The sequence below is a fragment of the Sciurus vulgaris genome (genome assembly GCF_902686455.1).
Source record: "Sciurus vulgaris genome assembly, chromosome: X".
Classification (NCBI taxonomy): Eukaryota; Metazoa; Chordata; class Mammalia; order Rodentia; family Sciuridae; genus Sciurus; species Sciurus vulgaris.
In genome coordinates, this window is record NC_136471.1 from 75,133,681 (window position 1) to 75,158,835 (window position 25,155).

Consider the following 25,155-nt stretch of genomic DNA (forward strand, 5'->3'; position numbering starts at 1 on the left):
GAAATAGGAAGGCTGTCCCTTGGGTAGAAGGAAAATAATACCTGATGGAAATCTGGATCTATACAAAGAATGGAAAGCACTAAAATGGTAAATATATGAATAAATTAAAATATTTTTCTTATTTATGTATCTCTTTAAAAAATAAGTGTTGAAAGCAAAATAATGCATTATAGGGCTTAATATGTGTGGAATGAAATGAATAACAATAAGAACACAAAGGCCAGCAGGGGGGATGGAAGAACATTATTTTAAGTTCTTACACCTGAAGTGGACTGTGATAAGTTAAAGGTGTATACTATAAACCACAAAAGAACCAAGTAACAAAGCATTTTATCTAATAAATCATCAAAAGATAAAATGGAATCATAATCAATCATAAATAATCCAAGGTAAAAAGGGAGGGAAAAGAGAATAAAGAACAAATAGAAGGCAAACAGTGAGATGGTGGATTTAAAGCCAATCATATTAATAATCACATTAAATAAAAATGGTGTAAACATCCAAATTAAAAGTCAGAGACTGTCAAATTGTATATAAAAAAGCAAGACCCAATTTAGATTGCTTACAAGAAATGCAGATTAATTGTAAACACAAATCAGTTAAAAGTAAAGAGGAAGCCAAGTGTCATGGTAGTCCATCTAATTCAATGCAATAATCTCAAGCAGATCTATTACTGGATCACATTTTTTGTGGGATGATTTTGGCTTTGATGAACTTCAGTACAGCTTCTGCTAATCATAAGTGATCAAAATCCACATTGCTTAATAGATGTTGGCATTGATGTGGGGAAAAAGGCACACTTGTACATTGCTGGTGGAAGTGCAAATTGTTGCAGCCACTCTGGAAGGCAGTGTGGAGATTCCTCAGAAAACTTGGAACGGACCCACCTTTTGACCCAGTTATCCCACTCCTTGGCTTATACCCAAAGGCCTTAAAATGAGCATACTGCAGTAATGCAGCCACATCAATGTTCATAGCAGCTCAATTCACAATAGCTAGATTGTGGAGCCAACTTAGATGCTCTTCAACAGATGAATGGATAAAGAAACTATGGCATATATACAAAATGGAATATTATCCAGCCATAAAGAAGAATAACATTATGGTATTTGCAGGTAAATGGATGGAATTGGAGAATATCTTGCTAAGTGAAATAAGCCAATCCTAAAACACCAAAGGCTGAATGTTTTCTCTGTTGAGTGGATGATGATACATAATGGGGGTGGGGGGGATAAGAGAAGAATGGAGGAACTTTGGATTGTGTAGAGGGAAATGAGACGGGGAAGGTAGCAGTGGGGAGGAAAGATAGTGGAATGAGACAGACATCATTACCCTATGTACATGTATGATTATATAAGTGGTGTGAATCTACATTGTGTACAATCATAGATATGAAAAGTTGTACCCAATTTGTGTACAATGAACCAAAATGCAAAATAAAAAGATAATTTAAAAAATGCAGTCTGTTAAAAAAAATCCATATTACATGTAAATACTTAACTGACAAATACAGATGAGAATTTCAATGAGAACTTAAAAGTAACATTTGTCCTGTCAGAATGGTAATATGAGTAATCTATTGATCTGCTTATTATGTGGCAATCTTCAAAAATAAAAGGAAAATATAGTACAGTTCTAGTGTTATAGGTTCTAAAGTTGAAGTATAATCCATTATATACCAGTTTTCTTTCCTCCCCTCTAATCTTTGCTGACTTTCCTCAGCTTTGGTTCTTTCTAAGACATTGCATTTTGTTCTTTTCTGTGCTTTTGAACAGAGGCCCACAACAGAGGACCAGGAGAGTACAATAAAACAAGTAGTCAGCCAGGCACCACTGTTAAAAATTTTTAATATAAATGTAAAATGGGATCATGATTTTACAAGCAGATTTTAGAACACAAAGATTGATTTTTAAAATGGTTTCTTTCCTTCACTGAAACTTAAATATTGACCCAAAAACATCTTAGGAATTTTTTGAAAGAGAGTATCTTTTTCTTTTCCATTTCAATACATCTACAGTTGACAAACATGCAAAATTACTAATTATCCAATCAAAGGCCTCTAGTAGAAGTATGTAAATTAAAAATGAAGTACTTTGATTTACTTATTGGCCATGAAATCCAGCAAGAAACTTCCCTTTTCCCCACCCCTCAGAACAGCTGCCACTAATTCCTTTCTAGAGGATTGATGACATTAATCATACCTTAGCTCTCCCTTGTCGGCATCCAGACATCCCTGGTTCAGCCTATGAAAATTAATGTTATAGTTCCAGTTACTAAAAGTGCCCCTACCATCTTCTTCACCATATTACACCTTGGCAAGGCACCTACCAACCATGCACAGTTTGGATAGTGGCCCATGAGAAACATACTGGCCTGACTAAAGAATCTACCACTTAAATGAGGATATCAAAGGAAATGTAAAATTTCAGGAGGCAGTCTTTTTCTCTCCTGACCAAGTTACCAGCATGTATAGTACCAGGAAGTAAAGAGTAGAGGAGGGTGACAACAGCTTCCCTAGATCCTCCCATGAAACCTCCCTAGAGCTAGAAGCACACTAAATGAAATTCAAACTATAGTGAGGCGAAGAACTGACTCTCATTGAGGTTTCATTTGTGGCTGCAAGCAACCTTCATACTAAGAGGATCACAAATTAGCAAACAATTTCAATGCACTGAAGGTTCAGCAATTTGCACTAGCATGCTATTAAGATTTTCCATTTTCTAAGAGCTGTGCATGTGCTTCATTGTTGAATTTGGTACCAGCTGCTAAGAAATAACCAAATAAAATTAAGAAAATTCAAATATTTCCTTTTTACTATACCCACTTCCAAAGTTAAAAACCATTATTTAATGTTTATTTCTCCACCAGTCCTCAAGCAAATTAGTAAAACGAATAGAAAATCAAAACATAACTGTAATATTACACAAGATATTTCATTTTCCTTTAATAACTTAGTCTGTTCCAAAGTATTTCTGTCCAAAATGTGTAGGTGCAACAGGATGAACTTCAGTAGTTAAAATTGTGATCTCTGGAAATTCTTGAATGATTGATTTGGCACCTTCAAAAAATAAAAAAAAAAATTGTTAGGGCAGGATTTTTTGGTAGCACTAGTTGAAAGTCAGGAATTTTATAGTCACTGTCAATAAATTTAATATTGACAGAAGGTAGAGAGCAATGACCTTTGGATTCCTAGTCAGATGTGGTTAATATCTTCATTTATGTAATGTCTGATATTTGAAATATGAGAGTAGTCAGACTATGACCCTGCCCTCTCACTAATATACATTCTTAAGATCAAACTGGTTTTTATATCCAAGATTTGAAAAATAGTTATTCAGTTATAGTAACTTTTCCCCTGAAGAGTCTTTTCTGTTTTACTTTTTGTTTTATTTTTTGGTAACCAGGATTGAACCCAGGGGTAGTTAACCACTGAGTCACATCCCTAGTCCTTTATTTATATTTTATCTAGAGACAGGGTCTTGCTGAATTGCTCAGTGCCTCACTAATTTGCTGAGGCTGGCTTTGAATTCGCAATCCTCCTGTCTCAGCCTCCCAAAGCTGCTGGGATTACAGGCATGCACCACTGTGCCCAGCTGTTTCGTGTTAAAGGTGGCTCAAACAGAGTGAATACAGTCCTTTCTAAAAAGAGCATCACACATAAAATGAAGATTTCCCAACTGGGAAAACGAGTACTTGTGTGTCAGAGCAAGATACTTTTTTAGAAGTAATGACTCAAGCTTTGGGGGAGGGGGATAGGCAGAGAATTAAGACTGGTTGGGACCCAGTCAATCTAAAATGGCAAGGCAAAGCTGCCACAGAATGGGACTTTTTCAGCTATAATGCAACAGAATAGTATACTAGTCTAATAAATACTATTAGAACAAAGGAGATTTCCTTTCTCTTTGCAAAGGTGCATTTTACTGAATTATCTCAATGTTGTCAATGTCACCAATGTTACATATAATGATAATCAAGCAAATCACCCTCCATCACCATCAATGTTTGAATTACAGGTAATTTTTGGTTACAAAACAACAAAGTAATCAAACAGGCCACAATTTTTATGCAACAACCTATAGAAAAGTAGCCTTCTAACCAGATACGCTGTAGCTTCTCCAGGGTTGGTTGAGACATAGAACATTTGGAAATAAGGAAACACCCGGACTAGAGAAGCCATCTATTTCTCTTTCTTTTCAATTATGAAGCAAATACAAATTCATTGTAGAACACTTCAAAAATTCCTCATATAACTTGAAAATAAAACGAAAATCACTTAGAATCTCTCCATCATAAAATGACCACTACTGATATTGTGCATGTAGTTTGAAACCAAAATTGAAATATTACTGTGTATCTGCCTAGCCTCTCACAGTAAGGAAAGATTTATCAGTTACTTTGTTAAATTCAAGTCTGAATTTGGTAGTTAAAATTTTCGTAATTTGTATTGGTCATCTCTCAATTTGTTGATAACATTTCTTGGTATTCTAATGCTGTTATTGTTCATACTTTTTTACATTTACTGCCTATATTTTTTGATGTCACTAAATGTTTTTCAAAAAAATGATTTGATATTTTCATATTATATTCTCTGAATATGTATTATTTATTTACCATTTCCATTTTAGTCATTTATATATTTTGGAAATTTTTTATATTAATTTTTAAAATTTTTTATACTGCACATCCTAGAAACTAAATTCCTAAGTGTATTTATGATTGTTTTCTTAGAAAACATTACCATTTGTCCTAGATTGTATAGTGAAAAAGCTATAGTCTTAAATTAGGCACATTTCTTATGGGAAATGGAGAATACACAGTTTTCTCATTATACCCCTTGAGTAGAAGTCTAACTTTAAAAACCTCTGCTCTTCTCTTCACACTGCAAAACTTACTTCAATAAGGCAGAAGGGCTAGCTAGAACCTAAAGTTTTTTGCTGGTTGAAAGTTATGCACAGTCTCCAGAGGAAACAAGGAACTTTCAGCCATCTGCACGCTCTACCTAATCAGGGACACAAGAAAAATAACTGAAATTATTTTTAATGGGGTTAGTTCATACTTCTCCATATGAATTTGAACATTAAAATGGTGTAAAATAACTTGGGCATGGTGGTGGGTGCCTCAGCTCAGGTGGCTGAGGCAGGAAGACACTTGTGCTAAATCAATATGGTGAGACCCCATCTCGGAAAATGGTGTAAAATGTTATCACTAAGCTTAGGGGATGACAAACACAAATTATACCTACCAAAATTAGATTTAATTTAATATAGAGGCAACTAAACTTTCAGAATGAGAGGCTAGACGGATGCACACTTACCCATCTCATGATCACCTGGAACTCCAGTTACTACCTCTTGCTGAACTTACCATGAGGAGTAGAGAAGAGACTGAGTAGGATAATAACACTGGGTTGAACTCCATGTTCTATGAGAACCTTTACAGCTTCAATCACAGTATTTCCGGTGCCTGAAATCAAAAGACAACAAAATATATTAACATTAACTTTTTCAAAAATGTTTTTGAAGTAAGGGCAATATAGTAATCTAATAAATGAGATAACTAGGCAAAGCTTCATTTAAAGTGATTATTCTTTATCAGTGTTATTTTTAATAATGGGCATGACATATAAACTTCTCAAATACACAAAACCCCTAAATTCATTTAGTATTTGAGATACCAAATCTAACATATGCCCACTAATCTGCATGGAAGACCATGTGTGATCTGAAAAGTTTAGTAAAGAGAACAGATTAACAGAAAAAAATATTAACTTCCAGAGAGAAATCACCGCTGTATTCATTAGGCTAGAAAGGGGGCATGGTTCTATATATTATCTGTGTTCTATATATTTTGCCTCATTAGGTCCTTAGCTTCAATGTGTTTAAGACAGAAGCACTTTAGAACTAATAAAGTTTGATCAATGTATGTTCCTTTATTGCACAATGAAAATTCCCTGGTGAACTTCCCAGGGCAACTCCAAATCTTACTGAGAAAAATACATAATTAGAAACTATTTTAGCCTTTTGTATCAGGATACCTAGGAAACAGACACTAAGTTGACATTTAAATCCTCACAAAAAGTTACAAATTAAATTCAAGCCACTTACTGAGAATTGGATACATCAGAAGGACTTTTCTCCGATAGATGTCTGGAGGGAACTTGGCATAATATACTTTGGCTCTTTGTGTCTCCTCATCGCTCTGAATCAGGATCTTTCCAATTCGTATGGATCGACAGCAGTCTCGTAAACCTTGTTCCATTGCCTCACCTTGAAGAAGGAAATAAAAAAAATAAATGAAAAAGAAAAATGTTTTGGGGGAAGAGAGTAAAAGTCCAAGAATAGGCTAAAGCAGAGTTTGTGACTATTAATGCAAAAAGGACATTGTCAAGAAGGAAGCAATTCTTCAGGAGCTTACAGCTCTTCCTCTGATATATTTTATTCTTAGTGCAGGTCAACGAAACCAGGTTAAAGGTCGGCCAATGAAACTAAGATAAGCTAGTTTTATTGCTGGCTTACAAGTTTTAGAGCTGTCATGCTTCCATGATTACAGGAAATAAAGTGTTTTGCTAAGCTACTCCCTGAGCTTTTTCAATAGCAGGAATAACTTTACCCCTATTTTAAAGAAGCCTTTAAACCACCTAAATTTGTCACTTTCATCTGAAAAAAGTATAAAGGATTTATGGAAGAACAGGGACTTGAAGACTAAAGGATCTTTTAGATCAAGCTGGCATCAGGAGACATCACTTAGGTCAGCAATGACTTCACTGACAGAGGTTTTGCTGCAAACAGTGAAAGACTAGTAGTATATTGTTCACCCTTCCTCAGAGATCTACCACCACCACCACCATCACCATTCCCTTGATTTCTAAAAACAGGGCTATTTTTGAGTCTGAATTCCTTTAAGGAAGTGTTTGACAAAACTCAGTCATTTTCATACAATCTTCAAGATTTTAGGCCATATCAGAATTCTATCAGTACTGTTTTTTTCTTCAATTAACTGTTTTCATTTAAATTTAGGAGGAAACTTTATAGTAGTAGTATAAACATAAAAACAGTTTCTTCCTAAGATATTAATGAAAATCAATATGTGGCTATTAAGGCTAAAAACAACTTTGTTGGGGATGCGGGTACAGTGGGTGCTAAGCATTTAGATGGCTCTGGGTTCAATCCTCAGCACAGACACACACACACAAAAGCCCAATTCTGTCCACATCACCTTAAGTTATCTGGTACACTCTAGGGGTTCAAGCACCATACTTGTGCCTTTAGGAAAGAAGTTGGATAGAAACAAGAGAATGGTATCCATTGTCTTCACCCATTAAAAAAAAAAAGATGAGTAACATTGTCCTGAGAATGATAACATTGCTTAAGAGACACCTTCTTTACAAAGGGAGCTTAACACCTGTTTTACTGGAGGTATTCGATTGTTCACAAACTGCACTTTACAGCCAGAGGAGAAAAGTCAATGTTTATGTTTAAAAACTCCATCTGTGCCAGGCAGGGTAGTCCATGCCTATAATCCTAGTGGCTTGGGAGACTGAGACAGGAGGATTGCAAGTGCAAGGGCAGCCTCAGCAACTTAGAAAGGCCCTAAACAACTTAGTGAGACCTGGTCTCAAAATAAAAAACAAAAAGGGCTGGGGAAATAGCTCAGTGGTAAAGGGTCCCTGGGTTAAATCCCCAGTACCAAAAAAAGAATTCATCTGTTTTCAGTGCAAGCGAGTGGAACTTCTACCACTTGTGCAAAAATAAATAAATAAATAAATAAATAAATAAATAAATAAATAAATAAAAGTGAATCCTGTGCAAAATTATGCTTGCTTAATGGAAAAAAATATCTCTGCATAACAGGTATAGGTTCTAATTACAGGCATGCAATTTTGCTGTGCAAAGGTTGGTTTAGAAGAGACTCAAACACAATACCACGCTTATAAGACCAGCAAATGGGAATCCTAGACCTAATGACAGTTACTTTTGCCTACATGGTCACATACTCATCAATATAAAATAAAAAATATTAAATAAGTCCAGCTCTTGGCAGAGTAGTACTGTTCCCTGCAACAGAAAACATAACAAATATTTCCTTCTGGCCAGGTATTCACTGTTCAGGCCTAAATTTATGCCACATTCCTTCAGTCTTCAAACTGCCCTCTTCTCCTCATGACAGCAGCAGCACGTTGTCTTGTCTTCCCATCCTCCTCTGAATCTTTTTGAAAGCTGGTTTGCCCATGGGAGAAGGCCACTAGGGAAGATGCTCTGCAGTTAAAATTAGCCAGACTTAGCGGGACATAGGTCATGACTCCAAGGAGAATAAACAACACAGGTGGTGAGATTTAAGGGAAGGCAGGCTGCAATTATGACAAACTCACTTCTCTCCTGGAAAACAGCAGCCATTTCCATGCATGCAAGAGATAAAATCACACACGTGCAAACCTACCACTTCTCATTATGCTGACCCCACAATTTCCCTTCTCAAATTTCACTCCTTCATACTTGTACCCTGTTGGGAAATAGAACCAAAGAATTTATCTTTCATCATTGGAGCAATCTACTTATTCTTTAAAGTGCCTATGGTTTAAAGCAGATAAGTACAAAGTAACCCTTGTACAGACCCATTGTACAATGCCTTAAGTTCCCTGTGAAAGTAATGAGATGAGTCATGATTTTTCATAGTTATTTCTTAATTCTTCATACAAAACCTGTGAGGATAATTGGGAGAGGCAGACTTCATCGAATGGTAACAGGACTTATCATAGCATGATATTCACATACACGTTCCTCAAATTGAATTCAAAGAACAATCACTACACTCTGAGAATACTATGTACCCCATCAATTCAAACTGGGATCCCACTGAGAGCCACCGCAGAAAATCTCCTCATTCCATCCCTTTTATGAGCCTCCATTCTGCCTTAAAAGCAGAATAGGCTGGAGTAGTTATCAAGCTACTCAACCCTTGGTCTGCTCCTGAATTTATGTCAAATTATGATGCAATAAGCTCAACCCCCGATTTTCCATAAAGTCAACCCTTTGAATAGAACAGTTTTCTATTATCTATTATAGAATCAAATTGTAATTTCAAATCCCCAAAAAAGGGATCGTTGGCTATTTTCTTTTAGAACAACACAATTTCTCCAATTCTCATCATTTTAAGGTTTTTCTTCTTTTTTGCTTCTCATCTTTTTTTTAACCTGGAGTTTCAATGCCAAACCAGCCTCCCCCATTTGTTAACACCAGCAGCTTCTCAACAGAGGTGAAGGTAAGTTGCCAGCAATCCCTGAATCTGGTCCCAATGGGTCATCATCAGAGGTAATGCCTGTATGCTGAAGAATATTTATTAACCTTTTATTTGAATTGAAAAGCAAGCCACTAACAAAAAGTCATCTATACAAATTCTTTACTAAATGTTTCAGCATTCTTTAAAGATGTTTAAAAGAACAACTCTATCTAGACACCTCATTTTGCATACTGATTTTACTCAAACTGCTTGCCTTCCATTTTCTCCCAATCTAGCTCAAAACTTTAATGAGGAAAATTTGAGAGTAATGGTCTTGTTACCTGTTGGAGTGGTCACCATGCATTCTTTATATGGCAGCTGATTCAATCCCTCTTCCACAACAAGTCTGATCTAGAGAGTTAAAAGAAGAATAAGTTGAGAGAACCTGCTAAGAATCTCCTGCTGACAAAAGGCAGAGTCAGTAGCACACTAGGCAAGGATTTAGTTTTTAATGTAGATAGGAAGGGGACCCCCATCATGTGCTAGAGGCAGGGATAGATCCAAATGCCAGGCTGCTTGCTGCTAGGTATTTAACCTCCATTGGGCACACGATTGTCACCAAAGGGCTCCAATGTGCCTTCTGATTCCTAATCAATCAGTCCAGGCCCTGAGAGACACAAAACTCCAGCAAGTGACAAGAATCATGACAGTCACCCTTGGAAGTAATATACTTCTGGTTACTCTGGAAATAGTACCCACTGGAACCTTCTCTGCCTTGTTCAGTACTTTTCAAATTGTTAAACTGGATCCTTTTTAAACAAAGGTCCACCATAACGGAAATAATGCCTTGAAGTTCTTATGAGTTTGAAATAAATGAATGGATAGACTGATTTCATTTGCTGAGTCTGAAAGAGGATCCAATTGAATGTTTTGGGGGTTTCTCAGATGCCAAAAAGGCTTATAACAATGATAATGTGTGATACAGAGGAAAGAATCATTGAAATTTACTAAGAAAAGCCTCCCAAAACCAGGCATGGTATTCCCATGATCAACCAAAGCCTATTATAACAAAGGCAGTGTTGAGCCTACAATGCACATTTTATCCAATCAATATTACATTACTGATCAAGAATCAGGAACAGCAGGGAGAAGCATCAGGCTACATGTTCTGTTATCACAACATAACACCCTTCTGCCAATAAAATAATCAATTCTAAATGGCCCGGCACTTTGTCAGCCTGCAGAATCAGAGAGAGTCCAGAAACTTCATGAACACTGTGCACATGTTCACACTCACCTCTAGCCACCACTTTCTGTGGAGATTTATGATTCTTATGAGCAAATTACAAGATAAAAGAGGATTATTTTCTTTGAAGAAGAGCCTAGACCACCTCCTCCTAGTAACACTAGTCTAAAGGGTCTAGTCTCCTGCCCCATGCCCTCATCCCTGGAGCAGAAATTAGTGTGTACAAATCTTACATAAAACCAGAGGAAGGGTGACTAAAATATCAAGAGTCTGGGAGTGTATCACAGCAGTAGAGTGCATGCTTAGCATATGCAAGGCCCTGTCAATACCCAGCACCCAAAAATAAATAAATAAAATATAAAAAACTCCAGGATCTGAGGGCCAGGGAAAACAACATTTACAAATGCAGGATAGACAATGGCCACTATAATGGGGCCCTTGTAGTAAAGAAGATGATATATTAGAAATCCTCAATTATAGAAACCTAAACTGCTAGAATCCCCACCACAACCACAACAGACCCTCCCCCACCACATATTAGATCCTTCAAAGCCAACTGCAAAGAACAGAGGTCCATATCACCATCCTCTCAGGTGAATTATGCCATAGGTTCTTATTATCCATTTGGTGAGGCTATAATACCTGCTATTTCAGGAAAGCATTTTATAATAACCATGAACTTACTTCCTATTTCCTATACAAAAGAGCATGTGGGCTTGGCATGGTGGTGCATGCCTGTAGTTCCAGCTACTTGAAAGTCTGAGACAGGAGGATTGCTTGAGCCCAGGAGTTTGAAAGTTGCCTGAGCCACAGAGCAAGGCCCTGTCTCAAAAAGAAAAAAAGGAAGTAAAGGAAAAAGAAAAAGGAAAGCAGGAAAAAAGAGGAATAATTTCTATCAGTGAAAATGAAGACACGTTTTCTCTACACAGTAGCCATTAAAACAGAAGTTTCTTTCTCCTTGAACCTATTCTTTTCGTTTGATAAAAGAAAAAAAAAAGAATGAGTGACCTATTGCCCCAGGAATGTCAACCACATTATCTTGGTTCTATCCAAGGGTTATTATGCCCTTGAAAGCACAAATAATTTTAAGTAGAATTCGTCTCTAAACCAAGAATATTTCAAATCAAAAGCAGAATAGGAACTCTCTACATTCTTTTGGAATAAACTCTCTAGGGAAAATCAAAATGAAAAGTTTCATGGTTTTTTTCCCTCACATTTCCATTAATAATCTACTTTCTTCTATTTGATTATAAGTGTAAGGTTACAAAGCCACATTTCTTTCTTTCTTTCCAAAACTACAAACTGACAACAACATTAAGATTGTGAACTCCACAAGATCAGGGTCTATGTATATATTCCTGATTGTTATATCTCCTCCCTCCCAATACAACCTAGCACAGTGTCTGATTCACATGAGTCCAGCATATATTCATGAATGATGAAGACTAATAACCAGAGCAGAAAATGTATCAACTTCATTACAAACACTGAGCACACTGATACATAAATACAAGTAGAACACAGTGGTTACTCTGAAAACAAAACAGTTTGGTGTGAGAGCCTAGCTGATGACCCTAGCTAAACAGAATTGGGCTTGGTCAATCCTTAACAGGAAGTCCCTGAGGAAAGTGAAGACAGTTCAACTTAGTATTTCACATGTGAGGATAGTACAGAACAGAGGCAAAATAAACTCAGCCCTGCTCCCATATAAACAACAAAAAATGTATTAGTATTTTTGTGTTAGATGAATACCACAAAGGTAACTACTACTTCTTACATCTTTGGTTTTCAAGTGTACTTCACTTCACTGCTCTAAGATGAGGCAATTAAGACTTGCTGAGCACCAGATTACCAAGTTACATCTGAGGCAGTAGCACCTGAGTTCCTGAACAGGAAATGAGTTCATGGGCAATGCTTTGAGGTGAAAGGGACTGAGGCAGAACTTTAATACAACAGTGGGAAGAACACTTCAGAAGCCTAGCAAGATGATGGCTACTTCATCCAATCTATCTCACCCCCAGAATGCTCAGAACCAAAAAGCCCCCTAGCCTTCCATGATTATATCACTAGGTTCAACAATGAAATGAAAATGGAAAGCCTCCACCTACCAAACGATCCGCAGAAAACATGAAGTCCCCTCTACTGGCTGTCCTAAAAAAAATAGTACAAGTTTTAGTCTAAATTAGAGCTTTAATGTAAAATATTACTTAATACATATAGTTACACTGACATTAAGACCTATTACATACTAAAAACTTAAAGGTTTATGCATACAACTATTACTAAGGCAAGATATTTTTTAGTAGTATACTGGCACCAAAATGTGATGACTTGAAAAATATTATTGAAAATGCTTATTTGATATCAATATAAGAGATATGAATTGAAAAGATCATGCAGTCCCCCACTGAGCTGCCCAAGTACATATTATTCAATCAGGAGATGAACAAAGTTCCCTCTAGAACATGACAACAAGACCAAAGCTTAAATGAGAAAATTTTGCATTAAGAAAACCAAGCTCCCCCAACTCTCCCCCTCAATTCACCTTGGCCTATGTCCCATATTATAGAGATAAGTGACCCATCCACTTTATCTCTAATCCTTTTTGGAATTATAATGGTACAGACAAATAAATCTATTTTTGCCATTCCTTTCAAGAATGTGTGACCTAATTTCCAAGACCTTTTTCTCAAATAATTTTGTTCCTTTTGCCTGTTTTTTTAAAACAAGTTTTTCATCCCCAAGATCTTTCTGCCATTTTTCCATACATTCCCTTTATATCCCGAGGCACCCAAGTACTAATAATCTAAGGTTGCACCTACCCACAAGCTGTTTACTATCCAGAAAGGGAATATTAAAAGACTAATGTTCTTTCTGTGTGTAAAAAATCTAGTAATGTTCCTCCACCTTCTTCCATGTACATTCTGAATTCACTGACTTACACCTTACGGACCTAAAAATCCCTACCTGCCTATCCAAAGCATACCTAAAATTTTCCCCAACACAACATCAAAATGGTATATTGCAAACACATATTATCTCAATATACCATTAATCACCACTTTTTTTCTAAGCTGCATTCACTTTTTTCTGATGCAGGAAAGCAATGAAATATCACTGACACAAATGGTATTAGGTTTCTTATAGTAGCCACAATCATATCATATTACAGATATTAACTCTCTAAAATATGGATTGCAAGAATATAGATCTGTTCTTTATGTGTAAATATTCCCTAAATTCAGAAGATTATACACACACACACACACACACCCCTATAGAGACAACCCATTTAAAATAGACACCATTTTGTGTGCTGTCGTTTTCAAATGAGACTACACTATTCACCAGCACCTTCCATTTCTATGATTAATCTTCACAACATGTTTGTAAAGGAAGGAAAAAGCAATGAACTATATAAAAAATACTAAAGCCTACTGTTCTATCTGTGAGACCTATACAAACTCATCTAGGCAGCCTAAATAAAGTTTTTCAAAAGGGAAGAAAAATGTGGATTTGCCTTAATGAAATATCCCATGATATATCTTGGGAACACACTGAAATTGTTTTATGGTTCTGAAGTTACACATCAACATATTGTGTGGAAAAGTTATACTAGGTTAAATGATCAGATCTGCCCAAATCTGTTATTTTTTTGGAATCAGACACTTTAACATCTTTCAGACCAGCTAAAAAAAATCAGCCTCAGCTGATAACTTTTGTATGATAAACACCTTCTCTACATTCTAAAAATGTATACATCATAAAAGCCTAATATGAACTGTCACCTCTTGACAGTTATTTGACCTACAAGCAAACCATGCATTGCTCCAAGTTACCCCACTACAAAGAGTAATTACTAACCTGCCTCCTGTCCTTTCAAAGGCAGACTTCAGATCCATACTGTTTACTTTAAATTAATTTAGAGATTCAAGCTAGAATAAAATAATATGATTATTTTTTTTAAAAAGTCAACAGTAGCACTTGACAAATCCTAAACATTGTTGACACTAGAGTAAAACGGATATTGACTTGTTGGATCAATCAACCTGTACATATTTTCTGAACCCCTACTTTAGGTTCAACACTGGGTAAAATTATTTGTTAGTGAAGATATTTTAATGTAAACCAGACCTCAGGACTTATTAATTCCATATACTTTGTTTTAAATCATAATTATTTTGCCTTAAAACCGTTTAAAATAAATCCCTCCCATTGCAAACAAAGCTTTGTAAAACAGCAATCTTCTATCTGATAAGAGTTCCTCTCAAAAATCTAATGCAAAATCATCAAAAAGCAAAAAGGACACAGACATACATCCCTGGAAAATTCTACAATATTTCTAAATAATCAAATATTGCATATTTAAACAGACAGTGATACTCAGGCATTCATAGTTCAAAGCATGGAAATCTAATTAATATTAAACTGAGCATCTTTTAAACTGTGAAAACCCCAAAGGGGTTTAACAATGGAGACCTAATCATACCTGATAATACACTTTTCTTGACACTCTCCCCCAACACAAATATGTCACACACCTTAAGCAACAAGATGAAAGCCAAAAGAAGACACTTTAAAAAGTGAACTTTATATGGAAACAACCAAAGTACAAGATTCATACTGGAAACCAAATCCTCATTTTAATGTGGACTAGGTAAACCTGAATCTTCCCTGCTTGTTAAGGCTGTCTATAAAGCACTTTAAAATGTCCAGAGAGAATGCAGCAATTGTGTGTATTTAAAAACACATATATCTCATAGCAAATATAAACCAAGATGAAACCTCCTAACAGTCTTACCAACGTTTCTTTTAAAAAGCTAGATATTTATGTGTCATCCACAAGATATAGAAATATGGAAGGAATTCTTAAAACATTAAAAAATGAAGACTTCAAGTGAAGATCTTCTCCCCTCTTCTTAGTAAGTCTCACTACTACCACTTCCACCACCACCACCACCACCGAGGGGCTCTCTAGAGTGTTTGTTGGAGGACATCCTCTCCTCGGATGACTATCACTTTGATTCTCATAACAGAAACTGCCATTTGATCACTCTCACTCTGATTCTATCTATTTGAACTAAACTTGACAAGTCTCCCACCATCTTTTTCACAAAAATCAATTTAATAACTACATATGTGTATAGGTACACACACATGTGTATATACACATTGTATATGTGTATATATAAATATATATACATATATATATATATCACAAATTCACAACTTATTTATAAAGCTTTTTAAAAAGGCCCATGAGTTTTAGGAGGTACCTAACATCACACTTTACATTACCTCATTCTTTCTCAGAGGCCTCCATTTATTAAAAACATTTCCTTGGTGTCAAGTTTTGAGCACTTTTGGTGCATTATCTCATCTAATTTCTCATACACCCTTAAGGGGTAGACTCTATTATTACTACTACTTTTGCAATGCTAATAGTGAGGCTTATAGAGGTGAAGTATCTCAACATTCTTCCTTTTCAGAAGCTCTCGAATTCCAAGTCCCTGAGTAAATCCCTTATTTATATTTTGCTCTAATAAAAGAAAATGTACTAAAAGGTAGCCAATTCTTTATTTCTCTCCCTGTAAATCAAATTTCCATGCATATACAATGCAAACAATAAAATAAAGAGCCTGTCAAGCAATAAAAAACATCATCGAGATGTTCCTTCTGAAGAGGGATAAAGTGTATGTACTAAGCATATCACATATAAATTTATTCTTTCCAAAAGTGATTAAAGCAAAATCTTCTGACCCATTACAATTTAATTTTATCAAATTCTTGCAGCACTGCATTAGGTGTTATTTCAAGTTTAAACAGATCACACTTTCTCCAGGAAGATCATACACAAGGATTGTTTGCAGCATTTGGGGCAGGGGAAGCTAGATTTGGGAATTTAGCAAATAAAAATACAGGATGCCCAATTAAATCTGTGTTTCATAAAGCCCATGCAATACTTAAGTTCCATTTATATGAAAGAGTTATACATTGTTTATTTGAATTCAATTTTAACTAGGCTTCCTGTGTTTTATCTAGCAATTTAAGTTGAAGAGGAAGAATTAAGTGGATTTTAAAAATAAGAATATTAAAATAAAAATATGAGTTTTCACTCTAACATGTTTTTGTTTGTTAAGTAAGAGATTAAAGGGAAATGAAACATAAAATCTTTTCTAGCAGGTTTAAACCAAAATTATGTTTTATTTAAAGTTAGCAATTAGTGAAAGATCTGAAGACATAAGCTCTACCTCCTTGCTGTTATGTAATCACTAAAATAAAGAATAGCCCCAACCTGTGCCATGGTATGCAAATGATTTATGTTTTTACTCCTCCTTCCTTTAACTTCACACATACACACAAAAACCCCGATGAAGTACTCAGAACTAACTCAATGTGAAAAGTTAAAACAAAAAGTCATTTTAAATCATTACAATGTTCTCAGTCTACACACACACACACCAACATGCAGCCCTACTGGATTGACTTTCACCCAAGCAGCCTGTGGAAGCCATACCAAACCCCTCCTAGGACAAGTATACAGAGCTTTTACTATCTGCCAGGTGCAAGCCATCAAGTCCACAGCTCTTTAGCACTTTCTTAATAAGCTCATAAAACAGTGCCATTAATGATTTGTTTGCACCTCAAAGCAGTGTTCAATGCAAACATTCAAAATCAGATAGAAAAGCAAGAGAAATTATCGTTTCCTTTTTTTATGATTGCTACATTATGATTATTAATGCCTCTGCACCAGGCATCCTCTTTCTGCCTCCCCAGTGTCCAGTCTAGTTGGTAAGACATTTCTATGATAGGGCCAACAAATACAATAGTGGTCTGTCTGTATGGCTTAAAGATGTGATTTCCTCCATATTGCACTAAAAGCCGGCTAGAAAATTCACCTGAGAAACACATAAAAACCAAAGACATGTCTAGTTCTAAACAATTTGCAGGTCACAGTTTTTTCTTTGGTGAGCATTTTGGTTTTGTAAAACTTCAAGGGAAAAGTTCCTGGATTCCTCTAATCTTTGGGTGATGCCAGGCCAGTCTCTCTAGGCTAATTCAGTTTAGCATGTGGAATCCTTGACTCACCCTGTACCCCAAATCTGAAGCCAGGCAAATTACACAAGGGACACTGGCTATTCTCCCAAAATGTTGTCCAACCTGAGTATAGCATATTCATCTGTGGTGCTCACAAAGCGAAATATGGTCAGGTTCCACCTGAGACTATGCAAACAACCTCTAAGGATAAGGACCAGCAACTTATATTTAAAAAAAAAGACTCCACAGGCAATACTGATACAAAATTAGAGTTAAGAATATTATATCACTTAAATGAAATCACATTAGGCTGCATTCACATTAGAGTTGCATAGGACATTCATCTATACTGAAGTTAATAGTCTCCTTTCCAGGTGACTAAAAACATTTATAAGGCTGAATGTACTCCTTCTTTAGTGCTATTTTATGGACTGAAATATTCTTAAGATTGCTCAACTCTCATCCAAGAAACCTGCAGAGGCCATGCCAAAGCCCCTCCTAGGACAAGTAAACACATAGGAGATATTCAACAGCTCACAAAACAGTTTTATTCTAATGTTCCAGGAAACAAAAGAAAGCAAAAAACTGGGCAAGGAGGATAAAATTTTAAATATACTGCACTGCCTTAAATATGTGGTCATGAATTATCTTCAAGGGAAAAAGTACAATACGCTCAAACTGTACTGGGTTTAGTATATAGAGGAGGCAGGAAGGGAAGGATATGCGATTTAATCCATTTCAACAACAACGAGAAGAAAAACCCAAACAACAACAAAAACACAAGAAAATGAAGGAGTCATTTCTTTTCATTATTTCACCAGTGACCCATGTGTAAATTATCTGCTCATTTGAGGTTTGGACTGCTGTACTCCCAGAGAGAAAATCATTTCTGTGAAATTCAATAATACAGCCAACATACTATGTTTCAAATATTGCACATTTCAAAAAAGTCATTTTAAATCATTACAACATTCTCAATTCTGTCCCCCATATAAATACACACACACACACACACACACACACACACACACACACACAATAACAACAACATATGGTCCTGCTGGATCAATTTGTTTCACGTGCCAAAATCAATTTATAAAGCAATCCCTTCACTAGATAGATGCTAAAGATCAGGAACAATAAAAAAAGCACATACTCCAATGATTTCTATTGTCAGAGAGCTCTATAGTGCACACATACGCTGTCACATTAAAACAGAGAAGTTCACATGCCTGAACCGGGCATGACAAACACTGGCGCCTTCCATACCTAGACCTATATAGATAAAGCTTTTCTTACCATAGGCACCCCAGCAGCCTGATACAGAGGCTGAAACAGGTCTCATTTATGTGAAGGAATGACAGTTTTTTGAAGAGAATGGACAGAAGAGAAATTTTCTGTTAATAGATTTGGTTAACAAAAACAAAACTAAAAACACTGTCCCCAGTCTAAATAAGCCTCAACTTATCAAAAATTGTCGTGGGTCTTTCTGCACTGTATCAAGTAGAATAAAATTTATGTAGGATCTCTCAATATTGATTTTCAAAAGAAGAATGTGAGCTCTATGAGTAAATTCCTTTTACTGTCTTGTTTGTTTTGTTTTTTGTTTTGGTGCTGGGGATCAAATCCAGGGCCTTGCATGTGCTAGGCAAGTGCTCTGCCACTGAGCCACACTCCCAACCCCTTTTTACTGTTTTAGTAAACCTAAGGTTTGAAATGCCTTAAATGTACACATCTTCTCACATATAATAACAAATGTTCATGGACAGTATCTTGTTTTAGCCTGCCAGGAGCTCCATAAGGTAGTACCAAAATCTTCATTTTTACAAATGAAAATATGTTGAAGCACAGAGATACTAAAACATCTTGCAGGATCCTCTGAATCATGCTGTCCAAACTCAGAAAAAAAAGGTTCTACTTACACCCCAGTTTACTATCTAACCCAGGCTTTTGTGAGTAATAAAGTACAATCAGGTGAGCTGGAGATTAGCAGTAGAGCACTTGCTTAGCATGAGGCCCTGTGTTCCATCTTTAACATATGAGAGAGAGAGAGAGAGAGAGAGAGAGAGAGAGAGAGAGAGAGACTTTGAAGTACAATCAGATAGGTACAGATATTGTCATATGTAAATGTTGAATGTCATGCTCTTTCCAAATTCTATAGTAATGGTTCTTGACCTTTACATTACTATGATCCTCTGTGAAATCTAATGAAATCTAAAGATCCTCACCCTGTTAAAAAAAAATGCACATATTGTTTCTTTTGTTTCAATTTCGTTAGGGTTAGAGTTAGGGTTAGGGAGGGGGGCAAGAATGGAGGAAGGAAGGACTGTATAGAGGGAAAAGAGGGGTGGGAGGGGTGGGGGGAAGGGAAAAAATAACAGAATGAATCAAACAACATTACCCTATGTAAATCTATGATTACACAAATGGTATGCCTTTACGCCATGTACAGAGAAACAACATGTATCCCATTTGTTTACAATTTAAAAAATGCACATAAGCAAATGTTCATAGTAGTATTTTTCAGAATAGCTGAAGAGTAAAGATCACCCAAAATGTTCCTCGAATGTTAAATGGATAAGCAAACTTTAGTATATACATACAATGGAATACCATTCAGACACAGAAAGAAATGATAAACTGATACAACATTGTTGAACCCTGAAAAATTTATTTTTTAATTTTTTAATTCTGAGAGTCTGGTTGTTACCCAGGCTGGTCACAATCTTGTGATCATCTTGCCTCAGCCTCCTGAGTAGTTGATATTACATGTATGTGCCACCATGCCCAGCTAGATCCTTTTATCTGAAATGTCCAGAATAGCAAGTACTACATAATCTCACTCATAAGTGGAATCTAAAAAAAGCTGATCTCATAGAAATTGACAATATAATGGTGGTTACCAGAGGCTAGGGAGAATAGGGTGGGGAAGGGATAAGGAAAATTTGAATAATGGGTACTAAATTATAGTTAGATAGGACCAAAAAGCTCTAGTGTACTATTATGGCACTGTAGGATGAACATAGATAACAGTAATATACTGAACATTTCAAAAATCTAGAATAAAGGATTTCAAAAGTTTTTACCATAAATGACAAATGTTTGAATATATAAATATGTTTAATCTGATTTAAACATTATGTAGTGTGTATACGTGTGTATATTAAACATTATATGGCACCCTATTAATGTGTAATGTTTATGCTATGTATCTGTTAAAAACAAATTTGAAAAGAAATATATAGAAGACACAAAGTAGATACAAAGTAGATACAGTGATTGTCTGGATCTTGGGGAGGGGTTGGAGGGAAATGGGAAGTGGGTATGAAGTTTCTTGTTGGGGTGATGATAATGTTCTAAAATTAATTGCAGTACATGATGGTACACAGTTATGAACATAGTTAAAACCATTAAACTGTACACTTTAAATGCTTGAATTGTATGGTGTATGAATTATATCATGATAGAAATATTATTTTCAAAGCAACTATTAAAAATGCACATATAAATAAAATATTCCAGATAGTTTCTTAGGGTTCACTAAATCCTTGAAATCCATCTACAGGTGAAGTGGGGCACAAGACCCAAGGTTAGTTAACTCCTGTTCTACAGAAACAAGAATTAATCATCCTATTTTCCTAGTGTCACAGATATTTTACTTTAGCTAAACCTATGACTGGTATTTAAGATCACCACTTAATCTATTAGATAATATAATCACAGAAGTTTTTAACATTGATGTATTATAAATAGTTAGTAGGATAGTTTCATAAATATAATTTTAAGAGCCAGAAAGAATCTTTAGTAATTGAGCATCTATTTCTGGCAAGGCATGGTTGGAATTCAAACACATAAAAGATCTTGCCTTCAAGGAGCTTAAAACCTCATAGGCAAGAAAAGAAAAGATCAATGCACAAGTAATAATATGCAAAACAGAAGGTGAATCTTGTATTTAAAAGGCCAAGGGAGATTGGTCAGGAAGAAGGGAAACTTCTTGGCAGAAGCAAAGGTGGGTGGAACTGGGTTTGACCTTGAAAAATTGGTAGGATTTGAACATGTATAGAGGGATTATAGGGAATTCCAGGAGAGAACAGAAGCAGAGGTGTTTCAGAATGGTTCCTAGGAATCACCGTGGGTGGGTGGGGGTTAACATCAAGCTAAGGATTCTGAACTTTATTTGGTAGGATTTGAGAAGCCAAAGAAGGCTGCTGAGTATGGCAGTTACCAAATCAAAGCTTTATGTTAAGAATATTGATTATACAATAATGTATGTGTACATGTGACAGAAAAACTGCAGGCAAGAAAAAGTATTAGAAGCCTTAGAGAAAAACATGAATAAAAAGTTACTAGAGTCTGATTTAGGGCATGGCATCCTGTCATACAGTAGATTTTAAAAAGATTAAGGCATGCCCCACCACTGAAACGATGATGTTCTGACATGCTGTAGCTACTCATTTAATGTGCTTCCAATTGGATTCTGGTACGTATGCGTGCACCCATAGTCCCAGCTATTTAGGAAGCTGAGGCAGGAGGGTCACTTGGGCCCAGGAGCTGTAGGCCAGCCTGGGCAACACAGAAAGACCTTAACTCAAAAAAACAGGAAAAGAGAAATGCTGTTAATAAAGAAATCAGCTATAGTTCATTATGGTGCATATTTCCCTTGAGAAAACCCATATAAGACATGGGTTTGGAAAATTTCAAAATAGCATTTTACGGATTAAATTCTGGCTACATTGGTCTGTGGGCTTAGGTGCGGCTAAAGGCTCCTTTAGGTCCCTTTGGTCTGTTAACTATGTTGTGAAAGTTTATAATAAAACAATGTTGATAAGAGTTGGATGATAAGCTTTCATGTGATCAGGTAAATCTGAATCCCAAGACCTAAAACAAAATGACATATTTGCAGTAGCAAATATTGAAGGATCAGAAAGCCAATGGGGTATAATAGAATTTCCGTGAAATTGCTTTACTTCTGTTTGTGAGCCTGGGTTATTTGGTGATGATGCATAACTATAGGTAGCAACCATTTCTTGGTTATAAATTTACCACGTGGACAGTCACTGGGCAGATAACATAGGGGCGTTTACTGCCCGGAATGGTTGAGGATTCGTCATCTCTCAGAGAGGCAAAGAGGCCGGAAGAGGCCTGAGGCTACTTAAAACGTTTCATCACTACACAAAGCATGCTGAATGCCAGAACTAGGAAAGGGCTGGAGGCATGTGTCACTTGACTCCCCTCGAGTACAGACACACACTACACACGCCAAAGAAAAGGCCCTGCCCTACTCTCCTAAAACCGGTTTGCGGAGGACAAGAACACTATCCTTTAACTGTTTTACTTCCAATCTCCGCCCACCCCCTGTGGACCCTCCGCCTCCCTTTCCCTTCCGCTCTAGGCTTACTTGTCCCGGATGATAGTCTGCAGCTCCCGGATCTGATCATTCATAGGCAGCAGTTTAAGCTGCGCCCCAATCTGCCTGGAGAGTTCGCAATCCCCTAGGAGGGAGTCGCCTGCAGGTGCGTCACCGCTGTCACTGTTGCACTCAGAGTTAAGGTTGGCGCCGCCGAAGGCCTGAGAAGCCCGCTCAGCCGGCTCGCTAGAATGGGCGTGCCCAGTCAGGAGAGTGAGCTTGGCCACAGCAGCGCTACTTCCCTCCGCATGATCCGGAATCTGGTCGCTAGGTCGCAGCGGCTCCGGGCATGGGGTTGGGGCAGAGTTTACTTGCTGGTTGTGACAGGGCATGGAGTCCGGACGCTGTAACTCCGTGGCCATACACCGGACCCCCGGGCTGTCCCCGCTGCTGCAGAACCCTAAGGACAAAGAAGAGCGGGGAGAAGAGACAGATGCCCGCTGCTCTCCCAGTCGTCCCCCACCTCCTAAAATCTCTAACCCTGTCTGCCCTCTCACCTCTAGGCCTCTATCAGTTCCCTTTCACCCGCTTTGCCTCACGCCTGCCTACACCACACGTATTGCCTACGTAGACACCCTATTGGCCTCTCTCCCTGCCACTCTAAGGCAGGCTGCTTGTTAACTCTTTTGGGTCAACCGTGCTGCGTGGGTTCCCTCACGTAGCCTGGCAAAGGCTGCGATGCTGGGAGTGCCTGGTTGCTGGGTCTTCCGCGTTCAGAACTTTCGGTAATGGGTACAGCCAGGAGAAGCGGGGATAGATTACACACATATGGCTCATGTTTTCAGACTTCGTGTCTTGACAGAGAAAATATACTTCGGTAAAGGCATCTTCAGGATCGCTTGTCTTTGTAACCAAAGGAGGAAGTAAAAACACCCGGCAGGCTGCTGAAGCACCTGTCCCCTATTAGACTGTTGTACAAACTGCAGCTTCCTAAGTGTGCTTGACCGCTAAAGCTTTTCTTACCTGGATTGGTTGGGACCTGCAGTGTACACGTTACCATGGGGATTCTGATACCATTTCAGATCCACTACCACTTTGTTTCTTTTAAATACTTAGAAAGAAGCTTTTGTTCCTTAAGTGTGTGGACTCACTATAAAGGCCTGAGTTAAGAGTGTCTAGGACACTACTTTTCAAACCTCAGTGTGTATCAGAACAAGCGTAGAGCTTGTTAAAATGCAGGTTCTATGACCCATCTTCGAGATTCTAATTCAGAAAATCTGAAATGGGAACCAAGAATCTTAACAACCCAGAGATTCTGATTTTTTTAAATGGTAGTCTTTGAGAGCACTTTATAGGTTGCTTTCGTAAACAGCTACAACTTGGAAGTTAGAAATCTTCTAATTCTGCCAAAAAATTAATAGGTGACATTTGACAAGCCCTTTTCCTTCTCTGGGCATGACTTTCCCCATCTATAAAGTGAGAAGCATTAACTATTTGACCCCTGAATGTCTTTCCAGTTTTGATATTCTATAATTCTATTTTGCCTTCCAAAAAGCCAATTCTTAAAATTCTTCCTTTCACAAAGGACATGTGCAGAGATTTAGAGAAGTATGAGTTATCCTATTCTTTGGCAGGACTTAAGCCTTGATCTGCCTCTCTGTTTTTCATTATTTGTGTGTTTGTTCATTTGTTGTTTTGGTATTTTTGTTAGTGGTATTTCCCCCCTCAATCTCTGTTTTGGGACTCACCCTCCAGGTCCATACACTATTAACTTGTAATTATACTATACAGAGATTAAATTTGACTGCATGATAAGAATTGCAACCTAGAACTGTAATCCCATTTTTGTAAGCTTGTGCATCTATTGACCTAGAACAAAATACAAAGGGAAGAGTCTCTGGGTTTAAAAGTGGCATATGCTAACTTGAAGTGGGCAGGAACAATTGATGGCTACTCTGAGGGGAAACACTGAAATGCAGTATTTTATTATTAGCAGTAATTTAAATGCAGTAATGAACTTAAAATGGTATTGTAAGACATCCCAGGACCAAAATTACAGTGTAGTCTAATCAGGCATGTGACCTTATTGTGAATGCCACAGAATATGAATTAGAACAATTGCTAGTATGTCTTCTTTTCATTCTCATAGTAAGCACTCATACATACATTCACCTATATTAACAGGTCTACTTATATAGGAAATTTATTTAAGGCTTTTAAAAATACCTTTATTTTATTTATTTATTTTTATGTAGTGCTGAGGATTGAACCAGGTTCCTCAAATGTGGCAGGTGAGTGCTCTACCACT

General features: G+C 36.9%; 1 protein-coding gene across 2 annotated transcripts; it reads right to left on the reverse strand.

Moving 5' to 3' along the window:
- Positions 1-1,828: 1,828 nt before the first annotated feature.
- On the reverse strand, positions 1,829-23,531 carry UPRT (uracil phosphoribosyltransferase homolog). Of its 2 annotated transcripts, XM_079124078.1 has the most exons (8): positions 23,405-23,531; positions 22,899-23,307; positions 12,571-12,613; positions 9,558-9,627; positions 8,437-8,499; positions 6,105-6,266; positions 5,365-5,463; positions 1,829-3,058 (listed from the first exon to the last, which is right to left on the reverse strand). In XM_079124078.1, exons 2-8 carry the CDS (start codon positions 23,267-23,269, stop codon positions 2,952-2,954), a joined length of 915 nt encoding a protein of 304 aa, XP_078980204.1. In that variant the 5' UTR covers positions 23,270-23,307; positions 23,405-23,531; the 3' UTR covers positions 1,829-2,951. The 2 variants fall into 2 exon arrangements, with proteins under 2 accessions (XP_078980204.1, XP_078980205.1); XM_079124079.1 differs by lacking the exon at positions 23,405-23,531 and having other exon boundaries at positions 22,899-23,398.
- Positions 23,532-25,155: the final 1,624 nt, after the last annotated feature.

Coding starts and splice junctions, on each gene's coding strand:
- UPRT (XM_079124078.1), bottom strand. CDS start 23,269: ATGGCCACGGAGTTACAGCGTCCGGACTCCATGCCCTGTCACAACCAG. Junction 8,500..9,557: donor CATGGTGACCACTCCAACAG/GTAACAAGACCA, acceptor ATTTCCCAACAG/GGTACAAGTATGAAGGAGTG. Junction 3,059..5,364: donor TCTCTTCTCTACTCCTCATG/GTAAGTTCAGCA, acceptor TATTTTTTGAAG/GTGCCAAATCAATCATTCAA.